General features: G+C 46.7%; 2 protein-coding genes across 2 annotated transcripts; both read left to right on the top strand.

Moving 5' to 3' along the window:
- The first annotated feature begins 370 nt into the window (after positions 1-370).
- Positions 371-3,611, top strand: LOC120503448 (gastrokine-2-like). Its single transcript, XM_039711935.1, has 6 exons — positions 371-397; positions 940-993; positions 1,489-1,620; positions 2,066-2,176; positions 2,937-3,090; positions 3,396-3,611. Exons 1-6 carry the CDS (start codon positions 386-388, stop codon positions 3,485-3,487), a joined length of 555 nt encoding a protein of 184 aa, XP_039567869.1. The 5' UTR covers positions 371-385; the 3' UTR covers positions 3,488-3,611.
- A 10,722-nt stretch (positions 3,612-14,333) lies between these two features.
- Positions 14,334-20,437, top strand: BMP10 (bone morphogenetic protein 10). Its single transcript, XM_039711932.1, has 2 exons — positions 14,334-14,678; positions 18,004-20,437. The coding sequence occupies exons 1-2, from the start codon at positions 14,345-14,347 to the stop codon at positions 18,945-18,947; spliced, it is 1,278 nt and encodes a 425-aa protein (XP_039567866.1). The 5' UTR covers positions 14,334-14,344; the 3' UTR covers positions 18,948-20,437.
- The last annotated feature ends 471 nt before the right edge of the window (positions 20,438-20,908 follow it).

Genomic DNA, 20,908 nt, shown 5'->3' with positions numbered 1-20,908 from the left:
TGTTTCAGAAGACAAAATGCAGTTTGTGTGAATAAATAGCAGTGTTATTCCCAATGCCATTTAATTCTGCACAACATCCTGTTAAATATTTAAAAAAATAGAACTAGCAACACTAAAGTTTAAACCAGTGAATAATGGCCATTTGCAGAGTGATTGATTTACTGAGACTTACTGAGTGCTTTAAATATATCTGGGTCAGGTTATCTGTGCCAACCCAAAATTCAGATAGGAGGCTTACGACATGTAGATATGGACTTGTTCGAGTCATGAAGGAAAGTTCTGTCAAGTGTTTCCCACACCTCCTGCAAGATATAAAAGTTGAAGGTCTCTGGGACTTCCTTGCGTTCTTACCTTCTGCAGCCTCTTGCTCTCATCTGAAAGAAAAATGAAGAGATTTGTGAGTATATCCATTTCTGTTGAACTTTTAATACTGTGAGTTCCTCGCTTTTAAAAACAGAAGGATAGAGAAGAAGATGCTCAAGTGAGTGGTGCAATACAGTGGAACAATAACATGATCTGTGTGTTGTTTCTTCGGGTCGAAAGAGGAGAACTTGCATTTCTTGGGTCAGCAAAGTCAGTGGAAGACTCATTTGAGCAAAGAATGCAGAAGTGGTTACAGTTCAGAAGCGGGGTTTGGTTATGATTTAATTAATGCAGTTGTAGAGGCAAATCAAGAGGTAACATGGCATCAAGGAGGGACTTCTGAAAACTGCAGAAATGCCATGGTCAAGTTATTCTGCTTTTTCAGTTACAGGCAAAGGAGACCCTGATAGAAAAAACTTTACAATGAGGAATTGCAGTTGTTTTCAGATAATATACATGCTAAGTGGGTGGTTTTTCAAACTGATGCTCCAGCTCCCTCCCTCAGCTGATGGACTGGGTGTTTTTATGGCACTGCCTGGTGTTTCTGACGAGTGAGAATTCTGATTCCTCTTACAGGCTGCAGTCCTCATTTGCCTGGGAGTCTTTTGGGCTCACATTTCTGCATTGAACGTGAGTAGATTGATGAGCCTTGTCTTGCACATGAGCATTCAAAATGTGTTGGATCCCTGGGCAGGGGGAATAGAACAGGAAGAAAACCACAGAAAAACTAAAACAAACAAATTGCTTATTGTCAAGTGTAGAGAAAAAGAGCTTTTGCCAGAGGTTCTGTACAGGTGCAAAGTAACAAGTCAGGGTGACAGAGGTCCCCTTAGCTCAATCCAACATTTGGAGACTGGAGCAGTCTCCTGCCAGTCCCTGCTGCCCAGAATGACTGGGATGTCCCATGCAGGTTTTCCCCAGCCTGCAGGAGGGCCTGTTTTATAACTGACCTCCATCTCAAGAGCCTCCTCAGACTGCTCCAGGGTGCAGCAAACACCAAATCCCAAGAGCCCACCGTTCTTAAGGGATTTGGTATTTACATGAAGCAGAAAGCACTGGGGCTTGCTCTGCCTGCTAAAAATGGAAGCCAGGTGGTAAACAATGACTTTGTGCTTTTTACCAAAGACCTTTGTGCTGCGAGATCCCATCAACAACTACGTCACTGGGACCATGACCATCCACAGCGAGGAGCACATCGTCGACGTGCACGTCCGCTCGGGCGTCTACTCCTCCGACACCATCTTTGACTACACACACGTGAGTAAATCCAGGCATCCGCCTCCAATTAACCCCTCAGGAAGTCTTTAAAATCAGAAATTATTTTAGTGTGTTCTCGCCACATCTTGTCCCAGAACACTGTTTGCTTGAGGGCTCCCAGCACCTTTCTTCACCCGTACAATGGGGCAGTTTAAAAGACTTGAAATGAAACTCGTGGTGGCAGCTCCTGGAAGTGAAGAAGATCCCTGACCTCAGTGGAGCTGGAGGTGGGGATGGGCTGCCAGCACTCATGGGCAGCAGAAATCTGTCAGAAATGATGCAGGGACAGGCACCAGGACAGGAGAGAAAGGAAACGCATTCATTCCACAGCAGCAGCCTCTGCAGCCACTTGCTGTTCCTTCCAGGTTGCCCCAAGGAGTAGAGAGCAATGTCAGTGTTAGTTAAACCATTTCTGATGATTTAACCTCAATTCTTTCCATCCCAGGGGTATATTGCCACCAGGCTGTTTTCACGAAATGCCTGCTTTATCATGAAAATAAAGAAGGAACTGATTCCAGACCTGGAAGAGATTGGACGCCTGGCATTTGAGAGAGAGGTGACTCTGGGGGGCTGGCAAGGAAGGGTGGGAGCAGTGTGGTGGCAGGGGGACCCTCCCCTCTGCCCCTAAAGCAGCTCAGGAATGACTTGTGCTGTCTTAGCAATGATGGGGCTGTTCTGACAAGACACAGCTTGAGGGGAATGTCATGCAGAACATTCTTTTAAGATAACAAACCATCATGGCTCCCCTGCAGTTTTGTTGAGGTGTCTTGAGCTGTTCAATCTCCTGGCCTTGGAACTGATGTCCTTTGGCCATTTTGAGGTGATCACAATACAAGTTCAGGCAAACTTTCCCTTTATTCATTGTCCTGCTGATATTTTGACCTTGACATTGCCTGAATTTATTTTTTTTTTCAGAACAAAAAGTAGAGATCAATTTACTTTGACCAGATTTTGACTTCCTTATTCAGGCTGAGGTTTCAGAAGGAGACTGGAAGTATTGCCTGGAGGTGAACTGGAGTTGTGGCCTGTTTTGTGTCAGCCCAGTAACACATTTACAGCAAAACTTGCTGCCAATAATATAAGTTATTATGGCAGCAATACAGCTCAGGCTCGCTGTGCTGTATTATACAATTAATATCTGGTGAATTTTGTTACTGAATAGCTTGTTTGTTTTTTTAAATAATGAAACTTCTTTATGTAATGTTCTTTTGTGAGGCAAAGGAAGGTGATTTTGGGTTTGGGAGCCTTCTCAAGGGTGTCCCAGTGAAGTGAAGTTAAAGCTACATTTCTGATGGTGTTTAACCTTTTCTTCCCAGACCATGAGGGATGTATACTCTCCAAATAATGTGTGGGCCCAGTTCCAAGCCGGCAGCTCCAGGCTGGGGCACTTTAAAGACTGGATTCTCTATGGGAAACACATTGAAAATCTCTGCACGGGGCTGCCTCTCTACGAGCTGGTGGCCACTGAACGTAAGTCTCAGGTCAGGGCCTCGTGGCTCTGCCCCAGGGCACCTTCCTCCCCTTGGAACCCAAACCCTCCTGGCACCCTGCAGCTCTGCAGGCATTTCTTCCCCTTGAGCTGCACCACAAATGTTCTGCAGAGTTCTGACACAAACAGAAGCCTTGAGTAGGGCCATAATTGGGGATTGAGATTTGTGTGTTTAATTTAAGGCTTTTCCTAGCTGGATACAGGGAGCTCATCTGGTAAGGAGATTCTGATACTGAGATATGTACTGATATACTGATACTATCTTTATTTTCTTGGGATTTTTTAGCACCAGCAAATGATGATGGCTGTGCCAGTGCCGGCATTCCAAGCATTTTGGGCCTTAAAATCTGTGAAGAACTCATTGCAACTGAATATTGACATTTCTGTTGCAAGGAAATGCCTTTTTGAATGTTTTAGTGATGGTAACCACGTTCTCCAGCTGGAACAGAACTCTGGTATGAGGCTCAACCTGCCTATGCAAAGCTTTGATGCATAACAAGCCTATGACATACAAATAAATAGAACGCTTTAATAAATAAACAGAATTCTTTGTCTGTTTCTTGTGCCCAAACTCAGAACACAATGACAGTGGGCGTTGTGAGTTGCCCTGCAGAAAAGATGAATTTCCCCCTTGCTCCATTCCTGTGCTGGGGCTGCAGCATGGCCCAGGCATTGGTTTGTGCTTCATAAAGAGAAGAAACAGAAACAGAATTGATTTTTTTCAGTGCAGAACTTCACTTTGGCATCAGCACCCTTGTGGAGGATGGCTGGGGGAGGGAGCAGGCAGGTGAATGAAGGTGGAGGGAGGGAGCAGATCCACACATTTGCCAAGCAGCTCGAATCCTGCAGGGCCACTGGGAATTTGCTCAGCACCCTTGTGGAGGATGGCTGGGGGAGGGAGCAGGCAGGTGAATGAAGGTGGAGGGAGGGAGCAGATCCAAAGTAGCTTGAATCCTGCAGGGCCTCTGGGAATTTGGAGCAGTTTGAATGAGTGCAGTGGGCCAGAGAGATTTCCCAAGCCTGGGCAGAGGACACTGTCCCAGCCCTGAGAGATTTGTGCCTTGGAATAAAGTTTTCCTTTCACACAGTGACACAAAGAGCTGGGACCACTTAAGCAGCTCGAATCCTGCAGGGCCACTGGGAATTTGCAGCAGTTTGAATGAGTGCAGTGGGCCAGAGAGATTTCCCAAGCCTGGGCAGAGGACACTGTCCCAGCCCTGAGAGATTTGTGCCTTGGAATAAAGTTTTCCTTTCACACAGTGGCACAAAGAGCTGGGTGAGTGTGCCACGTGTGCTTTGTGTCAGGAGCTGATGGAAATCCAGGATGGGGCAGGGCTGGGGGGCAGATCCCAGGGGTGCTTGGTCTCTCACAGCCCTCCCTCCAGGGCCGGCAAGGGGTGTGTGTTTTGGGGATGAAGACTCAATGTTTACTGTTTATTGGAGCCTTGAGTGGCTGCCAGAGGGCAAGGACTTCCTTTGGAGGAAAATGGCCCCAGGTCTGCAGTTTGTGATTTTCAAATCAGGCTCCTCTCAAACCATCTGCTAGTTAATAAAAGAGCATTTCACCACATCGTGAAGCTGTTCTTGTAGATTAATTGTATTCATGACAGGCTGCAGGTTCTTGGTGGTCCAAAAAACATTTCTGGAGGGTCAAACTTTGTTAGTTAAATCCACAAATAATTGTTCTGTGTTCTGTGGACCCTGAAACCAGTCTCAACACCTCATTATCTGCCATTTAATTTTGAGCTAGGGAGATAGTGGTCCTGGCCTTCCTCTCAAATGGAAGAATATTGATTCTAGATTTAATTTCAGTTTGTAGTCTCATGGGATCAGTCAGGCCTGTGAGGAGTATATTTTTTATATATTAAATTTGCACTTTGTGTTTGTTGTTTAGTCAATAAAGCTTCAGCTCTCCATCCACTGTCCCAGCCCCACCCATGTCCACATGTCCAGCTCAGGGGAAACTTCTGGATGCAGCACCCCAGGGGCAAATCTGTGCTGGGGCTGCTGCACCTCTTGGGAGAGAGGAGGAAGCACAGGAAGAACCATAAACCACACAACCCATGTGGCCATGCTCTGATCCCCCCAGTTTTCCAGAGAAAAACTCTGGAAAAGTTCTTCCTCTGTTCCCAAATTGCAGCTCAGAATTCAGAGCCCTTGAGCCTCCCTGTTGGTATCACCAACAACCACAAAGATCAGGCTAGAAAGGGCTGCAGAGCAAAAGAAATTTATTCTAGATTTAAAATAACTAATCACAGGGCAAACAGGAATGTACAGCCAGCTTTGAACAAACCAGAGAAAAGGACTTAGGCAGGAGAAAGTTTGATATTTTATTTATTTATACTGTATTTGCCCTTGCTATTTCCTGCCATTTCATTCTTTGTTGGCTAGGCCACAGTTTACAGTATGCTTTATGGACCTGTCTTGGATTATAATAAATCTGTTTTTCTTATCTTGCAGGTGCTTGATATTAAAACTGGACTACAGGGAAAGACCAAAGAGGTAAAAATCAGCAACAGGTAAAATATCCCTGAAGATCAGCCTGAAGTAACTGCAGTCTGAAAATGCCAACCTTTAAATCCACCCTCTGTCAGCTCTGAATGTTCATGATGTGAAGGAATCTCAGAATCGTGGAGTTGTTAAGGTTGGAAAAGTTTAAGTTCATCAAGTTAAGTTCTTCAAGTTCAGCCATCAACCCACCACCACCCCCATGGTCACCATCAACCCACGTCCTCAGGTGCCACATCCACGAGTTTTTTGAGCATTTCCAGGGGTGGGGACTCCAGCACTGCCCTGGGCAGCTGTGCCAGAGCTTTACAACCCTCACATGAAGAACTCTCCCCAAAATCCACCCTGAGCCTGCCCTGGCCCAGCCTGGGGCCGTTCCCTCTCCTCCTGTCCCTGTTCCCTGGAGCAGAGCCTGACCCCCCAGCTGTCCCCTCCTGTCAGGAGTTGTGCAGAGCCACAAGGTCCCCCCTGATCCCCTTTTTCTCTCTCTGAGCCCCTTCCCAGGTCCCTCAGCCCCTCCTGGGGCTCCAGCCCCTTCCCAGCTCCATTCCAGTCTCCAGACGTGCTCCATCCTCTCAATGCCCTTCTTGCCATGAGGGGCCAAAAGCTTATTAATAGAACTAATACATTTACATATTAAACCTTTAATTCTATCAATCAGTTAACCTAGAGATGCTCTGTCTGATGTGAACCCTGCTGGCCTGGAGCTCATTAGGAATCAGAATCTCTGTGGGCCCTTTGCGGGTAGAGGATCCTTTTGCACTGTGATCCCTTGTGATTCCTCCTTGCACTGCGAGGTTTTCCAGGGGAATGGATGGAAAATTCCCAGAGATTTCCATGGGAGGCACCCAGAGCCCAGCAGGCAATCTCAGGAACAATGGTGGAGTTGTGTTCCCAGCGCACAAAGCCCACAGCTCGTCCCGATTAACGCCCAAGGTCAACGTGCAGGTGGATAAGGTGGAGCTCCTTGGCACTGACTGAACCCCTGGAGAACAGCACAGCCCCTGGCAGAGGGGGAGAGGGGCAGGGCTGGAACCCAGAGCTGCCACCAAAATGAAAAAGGAGCCAGTGCACAAGCCTAGATCCTAAAAACACACTGGCTGGAAGAGCCTGGAGATGGAGAAAGGGTGAGATTCATTACCTTGGAAGTTACCTGATCTTCCCAAGAGCTCCTCTCCACCAAATGGCACATTCTGGTTATTATCTAACTTCATCTATCACAGTATCATCTAACTTCCTAGCCAGGCTGGTTCTGTAAAAAACAAGGAATTTATTTCATGGCAGAATATTCTGAGAGAGCTGGAGAGCTCAGTGGGAGTGTCTGGGTGTGCCTCAGTATCTGTGTGTGTGTGTAAACTAAAACCATATTTATTCCTGGCTGGAACATCAAGATATATTTATATATAATCTATTTTAGAAAATCTGCCCCTGGAGTGTGTGTCTGCAACCACTACAAATTGCTGAGGTCCAACCCAGCAAGATCCACGTGCAAGAGGAAGAGGAAAAAATCCTCACTCCAGCTTCAACCAAGGTGCCTGATTTGAAACACTGAGTTTATAAATTATCAGGGGTGAGCTGGGTCTTGCACCATTGCTTATTTAAAATAAATGAATGTCTTGGCTGGAGAGCCAGGCCAGATTTCCAAGGAATACACCCCAATTCTTTATTCCCTTCTGCTGGAGAGAGATTCCCATTGTCCACTAGATGGCAAAGGGTGACAGCAGCCTCGGCACCGGGCTCTGAGATGTGCTAAAAACATCTGAGATGTGCTAAAAACGGCTCAGAAATAAAACATATTTAATCCTGTCGCCCTGTTCCCCAAGAAGTAAAATCTGAGCTGGGATACAAAGCATGAGAATTCATTCTTTCAGCTTTCCAATCCAGTGGGATTTTTATTTTTACTTGTAATCATACCCCGTTTAGTGATTAACTGAACTATTTTTTGATTTCTTAATGATTTTAATTTTTCTCTCTTACATATTTAGACGTAATTTTTAAAAATATAAATATAAAATACAAATATATCTATAATTAATCTAATAATACTAACTAAATGAATATTAATATTGTTAATTATATTATAATAATTAACTATATTTTTAGTATATATAGATATATTTATATTTATATGTTTTTATATATTCTGTTCTATAATGAGACACTGCCTTTGCATGGCCCCATCCTCTGCTGGGTTTGTGCCTCTCACACCCCTGCCAGTCCTTTTCTCTGCCCTTTTTTGCAGCTCACCAGGAGGCAGCTCCCCCTTTATTTAATTTTCTGAGGGTGTGTGCCAGGAGAGGATGGTGATTCAGACCTACTCAAGGTTGTTTTTTATTGGGTAGAAAACCAAGTGTGGGCTAAAGTCAATCCTTTTGTAGCAGTGCTGAAGGAGCAGAAAACACCTTTTAAAAATCAGTTTGTATTTGCTGGGGTGAGAATTGATGTGGGCTCCTCACAACCAAGCCGTGGATCCCTGAAATTCCTAATTTTGTAAAATCTGAGGAGCTGCTGCCACTGCACCCTCATTTGCTTTGCCTCTTGTGAGCTGTTTTTTAACAGGTGTCAAGAAAAAAAAGCCATTTTGATGTGCTGGTGAAATTCAGAGAGGAATCAGTGCTTCAGCTTGTTGTCCTGGAGAAATGAAAGATTTTGCAGGTGAGGAGCACTGAGCAGCAGCTCTGGCCAGGCCCCTGAGCATGCACAGCCTCTCTGAGCATCCCAGCCAAAATCTGCAGAAACAAAACAGAACATATTTGTCATCTTTGCTGCAATTGAAGTCAAAATTAGTGAGGTGTTTGGACCAGCTTCCCTTAACCAAAAGGATGGGAAAGACAAAATGTGATATTCAGCTGCATGGCAGTCAGAGCAGAGAGAGGCCTTAATTTACCCAGTACAATTCCAGTCATTAAGTTACAAAAAATACAATATAATACACTTTCATCTTTGAATTTTTAAGCTAAACTTAAACAAGTATTTTTAATTAATCAATCTTCTCTACTGCTATGTGCAATTTGCTTTCTCTTTCTGATTCCAACCCTAACATTAAATAAACAGAGCAAATATTAGACATGCTTGTCTAATTTTTCCTCATGTTTTGCTGATGTGATTACAAGCTGTTGGCTTAGTCATTAATATCTCATGCTGAGATATCAGCTAACACTACCAGAAAATATTCCATCTCTGCTTAGCACTCAAGTTGTCAGTTTAATAATTCCATGTTATTAATCAAAATTGTCAGCAAAGTAATTTCTGCGGACCCAAGTCTGTTTTTTTTTCCCCATTGTTGAAGATTTGGACTCCTCAGTTGTCAAACCCAAGGACAAAATTTAGAGATTATTCTCAAGAATTTGGTACGTTTAGAGCTTTTAAATGGGGCTCTGATTAAGAAAAGAATGGTATCCCTCAAAAAACCTGCTTGGACATGGAGCTGACAAGGAAAGGGGACAAGTCTGGGAGGCTTCGGAAAGGTTTTGTTCTGCAATCTTGTTTTTGTCAGTGTCACCGAGCTGCTCAGAGAGTTTCCTGGACTTTAACACCCACATGAATACCAAAGCACCACAAAACAACTGCGTGACGAGAGAAAGAATTTCAAAAATGTAAAATTAAAACTTTCTCTTGACCTTTTTCTGTCAGACTGTTCTGTGAAGGGAGTGTGATAAGAAGCCTGCAGAGTCCAAACCCCTGGGATTAAACAGCAGCTCCTCTCTGTTCATTAGCACTGCTCTCACTTTGTATGAAGATATCAACAGGAATTAATTTATTTTTGACCATGTCTCACCAGGTTTGAATTAATTGGGGACTGGATTAATAAATTGTGTGACCATAACAGGAATTAAATTTTTAATATTATTAGAGACTGCATCCATATTTACCCAGACATGAACCAAGCTCACAGGAGGGGAGACAAATCAAGAGATTTTGAGACATTTCTCATCCCATAAATGACATAATGATAAATTATATCATTTAAATGGGCTGGGCAGTGAATTTTGTGGGTGCTACAAATTTCCCAGCTGGGTGCAAAGCCCAGTCATGGAAGTGGCAGCTCCTCCAAACAGCAGCAAGGACACCAGGAGCTCACAGGGCCTGTGCTGCACGTGACTGACAGGACACTGACAGCAAGGCCATGTCCAGCTATTTTTTCCAGCTCTTTTCTTTCTGTTTCAGTTCCTCAGGCTTTGCCCTGGCTGGGAGCTCACAGCTTCTCCTCGTTTCCCTGTGGCTGCTGACCCACCACCAGCCCAGGCTGCTCTGGAGCAAATGCACGTGGATGGAATCCCTCCCTGCAGCTTCTGCCACCTCGGCAGGATGGAAGGAGAGGGAAAGGGAATTTCCAGAGGTGCTGCAGGTAGTTTGTGTGCCCTGCTGGTTTGTGGGGTCCCCATCCCTCTCACTTGCCTGGGAATGGCTGAGGGAGATGAGCCCTGGGCTCCCCACAGGAAGCCAGTGGAGCTCCAGGTCAGGAGGAGCTGCTGGCTCCCAGGGAAAGGAATTCTCTGGATCAGGAGCTGCTCTCACACAGGTTAAGGAATTCCCTGGGCCAGGAGGAGCTGCTGCCTCAGTTTAAGGAATTCCCTGGGCCAGGAGGAGCTGCTGCCTCAGTTTAAGGAACTCCCTGTGTCAGGAGATGTTCTCACACAGGTTAAGGAATTCTCTGTGCCAGGAGAAGCTGCTGCCTCAGTTTAAGGAGTTCCCTGGGCCAGGAGGAGCTGCTGCCTCAGTTTAAGGATTTCCCTGGGCCAGGAGGAGCTGATGCCTCAGTTTAAGGAGTTCCCTGGGCCAGGAGGAGCTGCTGCCTCAGTTTAAGGAGTTCCTGTCCTTGTGGTTGCCCGTCCTTCTCCCCTTCTTTCTTCTCCCTGATTTTTTCCCTTGGTCACACGGGCTGCAATGCACTGCCATGTTTCTGCCCCCACACCCTTCCAATAAATGCCATCCTTTCATTTCCCAGTGCCATCTGAAATGGGAATAGAGCCCCTGGGAAGAGCCCATTTATGGACAGGGAATCCAGAGCAGCCATGAACCAAGGCACACAGGAATAAGGGCTTGGGCAGATGCAGGAATGGAAACTAATTTTAGTTATTCCATTGCAAGCTCATCACACTGTCAGTGTCACACTCCTCTTTATCTCCCATCTCACACCCAGCAGTTACCTCATGCCACAGCTATCTCCTGACAGGAACCGTTGTGGGGCATTTTTGCAATAATTCCATCCCTGTATTTTGGAAAACCTCAAATCACATGCTGTGGTTGCCACAGCACGTTTGCATCCCTCTGCTGCTTCCCTGCAGTGCTGTGACTGAGGTCCCTGATTAGGGAGCAGCCTTGACCCAAAATTCCTGAAAAAATAAAAAAAAGAAGGACCAGAGGAACATTTTTATACATTTTAAAAGAAGCCTACTATGCAGTAAAAATTTAATGACATTTTGAAGGTATAGACTGCTGAACCAAAACCCACATGTGGGGAAATTAGATGTGACAGGCTTTTTGTCCCCGGGGGAACTATTCATGCCCAGAAAGCCCAGGGGGGCACTGAAGCAAACATTGATCACCTTCTCCTGGGAAAGGTTCCCCTGTGAGGCTGCTCCAAGGCTCTGGCTGAGGGCAGGTGTTCCTCCCTCCCAAAAACCAGGCTAAAGAAGGGTGAGGATGCTTCAAAACCACTTCACATTCTTCTTCTGAGGAGCACCACACCCTCTGGATCTCGTGTGTCCCTCAGCCAAGGGACATTCCTGTGACCTCTCTGCAACCCAGGCTGCCCAATGAGCCCCTACTGCTGATGAAATGGGGTCACTGTTGGTGCTACAGATTAATTTTTAATTAATTAATGGCAGGTACCTCAGGTACATCAGGTGATCTAGCTAGCATTGATCTTTTGGAAAGCAGCTTCTTTCTAGGATACTGTAAATTGCAGTGCATAAGTGGGGAAAAAAAAAAGACAAACCATTTCAGTGACATGAAATAAAGCCCTTCTGTTACACAATTCAGTTCAGAAAAAAAAATATCAGTGTGTTAAAATCATCAGCTTAAGGAAACAGGAAGCTGCTTTTCTATCAGTTGTGCTCTCTGGGTACCCCTCATGTGGCACATCCATGGAACAAGCCAGGAAAACCCAGCACGAGCTGCTTTGTGCACAACCCCTGCACTCTGCCATTGTTCAAGGACTTATCACAAGCGGAGCGGAAATGTGAAACCCCTCGGAATGTCTGAGCAGCAGTTGTGCTCCTAATGAGCCACTGAGGCAAGCAGCCCCTGCCGGGTGGCACATCCCCTGTGCTGGGCAGTGAATTTTGTGTGACCGTGCTCAGCTTTTTTTGCTTTACACAGTCATGCCTGCAGGGTGGGGAGTGGCAGGGCCAGAACTGCATCCATCAGGAGATTTTAGAACACTTCAGGGAGGTGCCAGCCCAGCCCCAGAGCAGCTGAAATGAGTGATGCTGTTCAGGGCTGGCACCCAGAGACCCAGGCTGCGCTGCAGGCTGAGGTTTAGCTTGTAGGAAATGGGGGAAAAAAACCTAGAAAAGCTCCTCTGCTCTGGGACTGCTCACCTGCACCAGCAGAGCAACAGAGAATTTCACTCAGCCTCTGACCAAGGGCCCCAAAATACTCCGTGTGTTCCTAGTGAGAGAGGAGACTCAACTAAAAAAATCAGAGTGACACAAATGCTGAAGAAATCCTTTTAAATTCAAAATCTTCAGCCCTGAACCTCACAGAAAACCCCTACCCCTGCATGGATGTGTGTGTGTGTATATATATATATGTGTGTGTGTGTATAAATATGTGATCAGTGCATTTTTGAAACGAATATTGAAGCACTAAAAAAGGAAACACTCCCGAGGTGTTTCCACCCTCATGACCAATGTCCTGTGTCACAGGCAGCCCCAAAAAGTTTCCTTCACAGGACTCACTGCTGTGCTGCTTTAGAGTTATGGTTAAGCCAATTCTCTGGGGTTTTAATGTTAACCTCACTTCCTGTGGAAGTAAAGACCTTAATGTGGTGATGAAACATCAACAAAATAAGACTGCACTTTTCTCTTAATTAACAGAAATTACTCAAACTGCTCCAAAATTTCCCCAAGATTTCTGGGAAGACAAAATATGCAAAGATCAGATTTGATAAAGTTGTGGAGGATTTCTAGATAGCCATGAACTCCACAGTGAGGTCTAAATTAATCTTGCTATGCTCAAATACCTACTTCTAATGTGGTGTAGCAGTAACCTCAATCACACCCTTTTCCTCCAGCATGAGGTTTCCCACGTTCAGAAGAAGAAAAGTTGAATTAAATGAAGTTAAAATGCCATGTTGGTGCCTGCCTCTGTGACAGCCACACTGCATATGATTTTTAAATACCAAAAATATTGGTATTTAAATAGAAACATAGAGGATTAATTTAAAACAGGCATGCCTTGAGCATGGTTCTCATTGTTGTGGCTGTTTGTGATAGATTTGGGGAGTGACAAAGGAAGAAAATTGCAGAGATGGGGCAGCAAATCAGTGGATGTGCTCAGACAAAAAGCAGAGTCCAGAAAACCCAGCAGGTCAGTGGTTTAGTCCTTGGGTGAAGTTCTTAGTGCTCGCAAGGAAAAGCTCTGCAGCACGAGCAGAAATGCCTCTTTATCTTGAGTGCTGAACCCCTCGGGGACAGGCAGCGAGCTCTGGCCATGCTGCCGAACAGGAGCACTTTGGAAAGTCTGTGGAGAACAGGGAGATTTAAGTGGGCATTGTTATCTCTGAACCAGAACAATTTTTGCCCTCACACTGTTCAATTTTGTTGAAATTTTCACACTAATGCAAAAAGCGCCATTAATTTTGGCACGTGTTTTTGCAGAGTCACTTCTGTGTTCTCCACTGAGCTGCTTGAATTGATGAGAACCTGAAACCAGAGTCACCTGTTGGCCTTTGTGTGTTTTCAAAATTTTTTATTTAGCAGTTCTGTGACTAAATGAAGTATAACCGTGATTTGCCAAGTCACGTATGAAAGATGAGTGAAGTAAAGATTTTCTGAATGGTTTGCAAATACTCCAGTCACAGAATCATGGAACACCCCAAGCTGGAAGCAGGAGGATCACCAAGTCCAACTCCCTGCTCCTTGAGGGATGTGATTCTCCTTGCTCACCCTGGGCTCCTCTCTGCATCCAGGGCCTGGTGGTAGCACCAAAGCTCTTCTCCCAGCCTTTGCAGAAGAACAGATTTTATCCCAAATAAATTCCTTCTTAATGTAAAGACCTGACTCTAAAACAGTTTTGAGAAGGGCAGAGGGAGCTGTTGTTTGCCCTTGGTGTGAAATGGGTGCGTTTGGAGAGAGGCCCTGTGGGATTCTCGTGTGGATGGAAACGGTTCACGGACAGCAGGCAAAGTCAGCTACCGGGAGGGAGAAAGGAAGGGCAGCTCCTCTCCGAGGAGAAACTTGTCCTATCTCTGAGAGTCCCGCGCAGAATGTTTACAAAACGCTCATTAAGGGAGAGGGGATGGCGAGATAGCAACAAATCTGGTGAGCAGCTTCCACTGGCCGAGATAAGAGAGGCAAGGCGGCCATAGAGGAGAGCGAGATCCAATTACCGAGACCTGGTCTTGGGGAGGGGGAAGGGGCAGACAGACAGGACGGATCACAAGTTTCAAGACAAGAGCTTCCAAACTTGTCATCCCTCCGTGACACAGCCCAGCGGATAAAACCGCCACCGAGCCCGCACCGGAGGCAGAGCTCGTTGAGCGCGGTTGGAGCCGAAGCCATGGATTCCGTCGTCCTCCAGCTCTGGGCTGTCCTCTCCCTCCTGGTCCACCTTGCAGCCTGCAGTCCCATCCTCAGCTTGGAGCACTCTTCCCTGGAGGAAGACGTGCCTCTTTTTGACGAGATCCTCTCCGAGCAAGATGGGGTTGATTTCAACACGCTGCTCCAGAACATGAAAAATGAGTTTTTGAAGACGTTGAACCTCTCCGACATCCCCCTGCACGAGTCGGCCAAGGTGGACCCGCCAGAGTACATGCTAGAGCTGTACAACAGGTTTGCCACAGACAGGACATCGATGCCTTCTGCAAACATCATCAGGAGCTTCAAAAACGAAGGTAAGAGCTGCTCATCTCTGGGAGAATGTCCTTAGAGACAGTGGGAAATGTCCTGAGCAGGTGGGGAGCATGGAGCGTGCTGGGGAAAAGGCCTTTGGTGAGGATGGCCTTGGAAATCAGCAGCTGTGCCAGGGCTGCCCAGACCCCAGCGGTGGTGAGAGTCCTTGTCCTTTGCTCTGGAGTCTGCAGGGTTTTAGGGTTTTAAGGTGTGTCTTTAACACTGGGGCAGCACCAAGTGTAATTTCAGTTCATCAATTTCTTTATCCCCATAGTGACAAATATAATTTGTAATCAGCTGGTTGATTTTTTAAATGGATGCCTTAAGTAATATTTGAAATTAAGGCAAAACTCGTTTTTACACACTGTTCAAAGTGTATTTTCAAGTGAAATATTTTTAAATTATGAGCTTAACCAGGTAGAGCTTTCTGTGAATGCCTTGTCACTGTTGATCCCCTTGGCATTTGTAAAGTTTTCTTCCTTTGGATCAGCACACAGTCCAGAAAATACACAAAAGTAAGTGAAGAGGAATTTTGGATAACCAATAGGTTTTACTTTGGAGTACCAGGCTATATCCTAATAAAAACAAACAAACAAAACTCCAAGAAACCTGGTTATCACAGAATGTCGTGAGTGAAAAGGGACCCACAAGGATCATCAAATCCAACTCTCAAGTGGATGGCCCACACAGGGATCAAAGGCATAACCTTGGCATTATTAACAGCCTGTGCCATTTCCCTCCCATTTTTCCTGTTTTTCCTCCCACATTCCCTTCAGTTCAATGAGGATGAGCTAAGGCTTCAGCACTAATATTAAATCATTTGCCAATACCTTTTTTACACCAACACATTAAACTAAATAAGCATTTTTATACTAAAAATGTTTTTCAACTGAACAGTTCCAAGTATCCATTAATCCACATGGCAAATGCAAATGCTTTGATTCATGTTCAGTTCCCATGGGGCACACGTGGCTGTTCAAGCTGCCATGGGGCCTCTCCCATCCTCTGTTCATTTAATTAACGAAATTAAAGAAATTATTGCTTTTTCCTCAACATTTTCAGTTTCAAAATGATGAGCTGTGAGGAGAGGCTGAGTGGAAGTCACTTGAGTTTGGCAGGGCAGTGAGATGCCAGGAGAGAACCCCAAAGCTCTGTTCTGCTCCCATCTCCTGCCAGGCCCAGGCACCCTTTACAGCAGTGAATTTATGCTGTGAAGAGACTCTGCACTGTGGTTTAAAGTTCCTTTACATCTCCTTTTTACCAGTGTGGAGGTATTTCTTGGAGGGTTGGTGGCAAACCAGTTGCAGCCAGTTGCTCACCTGGCCTTGCTGTGTCTGCTCAGCAGCAGGAGTGAAGGCACACGTGGGAGGTGTTGTTCTCATTTTGTGCCATTTGGAAAAGAAACCATTAACAAATAAGCACAAAGATTGCCAAGTGCAGCGTGGTGAGGAGTAAAACACCCTGTGGTTTAGTGATGCAAACCTGAAATCGTTCCACCTGCAAAAATTCAGGTTTGCAGCACGGAAATGGCACGGACTGGCCTTTGCCAGGTGGTGTTGGCAGCTCCCTGCTCTCCTGCTGTGCCTCTTGCAGAAGTTCTGCAGCAAATGGGGAAAACTCGCCCTAAATTTCTGCCCTTTCCGATTTTCTCTCTTTTTCCAATCCAAACCAGCAAGATGCAAAGCGAGACCGCTGATGGGAACACAGCTTCATGAATGCTTGCAGTTTTGGGACTGTGTAATTCATGATTTTCATGTGTCCCCGAAGTCTGGATAATTAAGAACCATTCCTTTCATGCTAAAGAGCTCTTTGGATACAGAAATTAATTGCTTGCAATGAGAAAGACAAGGACAAACAGAGCATGGAATTGTTTTGTTCACCTGCCTGCTGAAAACTGGCAGAAATCCCAGTTTCATAACTATCCATTAAATCCTTTATTATAGAAATACACCAGGTGGCATGGCTGGAATTAGCTCTTTGTTTTAACCCATGGACCATAAGAGTTTAATTGTAAATGGGGCTGTAATCAGTGCTTAATTCTTGAAATAAAGTTTTAAGGGAAATTTTCCTTTTCCTATGGACTCCAAATCTCCCTTCCCAACCCTCCCAGGGGTGTACTGGAAACAGGAGGAGGTCTGGCACCCTATGGATGTCCCAGCTGGAGAGCAGAGTCACATCCTGGCTGTGTGAGAGGTGCTCAGGGTCTGCTCCTGGGGGTCCCGCTCCAACCTTCACCACCTGGCAGGGAAATGGAAGCAGAATCCCCCCTCTTTTTATTTTATTTGTGAAGAGCTGAAAATGCAAAGTGAAAAAAAAAATAAATAAATAAAAAAGGCAGGTGCCTCAAAGCCTCCAAACTGGAGTCAAACAGCACAAGTCATGTGCTGAAGTTCATGGCTTGCCTAAGTGCACTGGTGGAGCATGGCCAGGCCTTGTGGCTTTATCAGAGTCATTTTTCTACAAACACAGAAAAATTGGGGAGGGCAGAGATGAAGGGAGTAATGGGTCACACACAGTTTGCCTTTGCATTAATTCCAGTTGCAGCCTCTGTGTCCCAGTCTGCCTGCTGGGTTGTGAGGAGGCAGCAAATGCAGCCTTTGAGCAGATCCTGCTCCGTGGGCAGATCCTGCTCCCCAAGAAATGAATATTGCTGTGCAGCCAGGACAGGCAGCCCAGGGGACACCAGACCTTGTCCTTCCCACCTGTGCCATCGCTAAAGGTGCCTGGGGGCCTGGCTGAGTGCTCACCCAAAGCCCACGGGGTCTGTGGCTGCCAGGTCGCCCTGGTGCCACCACCTGCTCTGCCTGATGTCAAACATCTTCCAAAGCAGCTTTTCCTTGGCCCTCTCCGTGTCTGAGGGGTGTTTGAGCAGCAGGGAATTCCTGCCAGCGCAGGAGCACTGCAGCACACACATGTCCTGTGTTTGCAGACCGTGTGTTGTCCATTTCATGCTGGCCCCAGCGCCACGTCCTCCTGCCTTCCCGCACCAAGGAATGTTTTCCTTTGTTTATTACCTAATTGCTGTGCAGCAACCTAGAAGTGATTTCTATGTCATTATTAGGCAACGCATTTTTAATACATAGACCTTCCAGTTGGCAAGGAAGTCCCTGGAAAGCCTGGGAACAGAAGGATCAGTAAATCCAGGTCTGTAGCATGTCTGGGACCTTGCAGTCCTTACACATCTAAAACAATCCAAGCACAGCTGTGGGAAGTGCTGAAAAAAAAACATCTTCCTGGAGCTGTCCAGGTGAAACCCAGCACGTTGGATGACCCTGTGTTTGTGGGTTCATTGACTCTCCTAAAACATTTGATTTTTGTCCCTTCCAGACTTGGATTCCCACCCCACAGGCGTGCCAGGAACTCGGAGGTACCCGCTGCTGTTCAACGTGTCCATCCCTCACCACGAGGAGATCACCATGGCCGAGCTGAGGCTCTACACCCTGGTGGAGCGGGACCAGAGGCTCTACGAAGGGCTCGACAGGAAGGTCACCATCTTCGAAGTGCTGGACAACATCCACGTGGGGGCTGGGGAGGAGAGGAAGATGGTGGCCCTGGCCTCCAGGCACGTCTACGGCACGAGCAGCGAGTGGGAGAGCTTCGAGGTGACCGAGGCCATCCGGCGCTGGCGCAGGGCAGGGCTGACCACGCACAGGCTGGAGGTTCACATCGAGAGCAGCGAAGGGGAGGAGCAGAACGGGGACGGGAAACTCGACATCGACATCAACTCCGAGGCCAAGCACCTGCCCCTGTTGGTTGTGTACTCCGACGACCAAAGCAACGACAAAAAGGAGGAGAAGGAAGAGCTGAACGAGATGATAGACCACGAGCAGTTCCTGGGCCTGGAGAACCTGGAGGTTGGCAACTTCCACGACCAGCCCGGCGAGGAGGCGCTGCTGCAGATGCGCTCCAACATCATCTACGACTCCACCGCCCGCATCCGCAGGAACGCCAAGGGCAACTACTGCAAAAAGACTCCTCTCTACATCGACTTCAAGGAGATTGGCTGGGACTCCTGGATCATCGCCCCGGCGGGCTACGAAGCCTACGAGTGCCACGGGGTGTGCGCCTACCCGCTGACGGAGCACGTCACGCCAACCAAGCACGCCATAGTCAAGACTTTGGTTCACCTGAAGAACCCCCAGAAAGCCTCCAAGGCCTGCTGCGTGCCCACCAAACTCGACCCCATCTCCATCCTCTACTTGGATGCAGGGGTGGTCACCTACAAGTTCAAGTACGAGGGCATGGTGGTGTCAGAGTGCGGCTGCAGATAGTGGGGGGGAACGCGCGCGTGGGGAGGGCACGGGGGGAGTATTTAATGATTCAGTCTGTAAATTTGTACATTTGGGATCTGCTATTTAATGAGGTTATTTAATGAGGCCTGTACAGATAATTGTATGTTTCCTGCCACGGGGAATGGGCACGTTGTGTAGGGATTGTATATTTTGTTCCTTTGCTTCCTTCTCGCTGCTCTTCGCTGTCCGGATCGCGACTGAGTCTCTCCTCCTGCCAGGGCATGGAGCTGATCACTGGATTGTTTGGGAGGGCTCTCGGTGCCAAAAGGGCACATCCAAATTCATGGAAATAAAGGCATATTTTTGTACTTTATCGATGTTGATTGGCATCTCCAGGGCTTTCCAGAGCTGTTAAAGGTACCAGAGTGATGGCAATCACACCTGGATTGTTCAGTGTTCTGTAATATCTTCATAAAGGTCTTTATATGCTCGTTTTTTTCTTAATTTATCTCTGTAGATCTTACATCCTGATAATTCCCAAGCTCCTGGATCACTAAGGCACAAACAAGGTGGTTTGTTTTCCTTTTTTCTTAATACTTTCTTCACTCTTTGCCCGTTTCAGTCAAAGGCAACTGGCAGGGATGGTTTGGCATCTGGAGCAGAAGGGCACCATTCCCTTTCCCCTCTTTCTTAGGAAAGCAGAAGGCCCAGGAGCAGTGCTAGGCAAGGACCAAGGCACGAAATTCCCCTTGCAGGTTTATTACGAAATCACTCTGAGGCAGCTCTGGCTTTGCTGCTGCAGCAGCCGTGGGTTGGCTCTCAAAGGCCAGAGCTTTAGGTGGCAGAAGGAAGTGCAATAAATTCCCTGAACCCTTGGAATTTCACCAGCTAAAATTTTTGTCCATGAAATTCCTACCAGCTAAGAAGCAGTGCCCATTCCCAGCCAGCAAACCCCAAGAGATGCAGCTGCACAATCCCACTGGAATGGCCCAGCAGTGGCAGGCAGAGCAGCAGAGCCCTTGGTGCCGCTGGGACACGAGCATCTTCCCTTTCTGTAGTGCAGAATTGTGGATTCACAGGGATATTCCTCCCCCCAGACTCTTCAGATGGAGTCACATGCCATGTTTCCACCACTCTTCTGCAACAAATCGTGGTGATAAGGAGGTGTCGGAGCTGAGAAACAATAGACCTGTCACTTTATTTATACTAAGCTGCAAATTTGTCAGATTCTTGGGAAAGTGTAAGTGATGTTGACTCTTTTAGCCTGTACCAGAGCCTACTGTACTGTCCCTGCATCTGTTTTACACTTTTAAGGGAAAGTTATCTTCCCTGGAAGTGATAAGGGTCTTTGAAAGAATCACTCCAACACTTCATGGGAATGAACACCCAAGACTTTATCACGCACCAACTAAACCCAATTTCACCCATTTTCACACATACTCTCCTGTGCTTCCCATAATTTATTGACCTATTTATTGACTGCCTGCCTTTGTAATATAATGTAGAATACAGAATGTTGTATTTTTGTGCTCGTGTGTAACCCCACTTGGATAAAGCTGATCCTACTTTACACGGAACCTCTCTGTTGAGTTGTGTGGCACAGAGAGTGAGGCTGCTGACTTCTTGGATGCTTGTGAGCTCCACACGGCTCAGTTCCCCCCTGTCTTGCAGAGCTGCTCCCTCGCTGCAGTGCTTTCAGTGGAGTTTGGAGTATGGGCTCATCCAATTTACAGCTCCTCTTGCGGGGCTATCACAGCTCTAAGTGCTCAGCTGTGTCGTTTATTGTAGAGTTATGCAGCCTGCAGATAGTGGCCTGCACCCTGGGCTGTGATATTGCTTTATTGCTCACCCTGTGAGTGAGTGACACCCCTGAGAGACCTTTCCCCCGAGGCACTCTGCAATCAGGGCCCGTGGCTCATGGCACGCTGCAGGAATTCGGGCGAGGTGTGACATTTGCTCTGCTGACATCAGCTGCAGCAGCCAACGCTTCAAGTGTGACC

The sequence above is a fragment of the Passer montanus genome, unplaced genomic scaffold (genome assembly GCF_014805655.1).
Source record: "Passer montanus isolate IOZ18808 unplaced genomic scaffold, ASM1480565v1 scaffold256, whole genome shotgun sequence".
NCBI lineage: Eukaryota > Metazoa > Chordata > Aves > Passeriformes > Passeridae > Passer > Passer montanus.
Note: the sequence above shows the minus strand (reverse complement) of the source record. Positions and strands in the feature narration are given on the sequence as shown.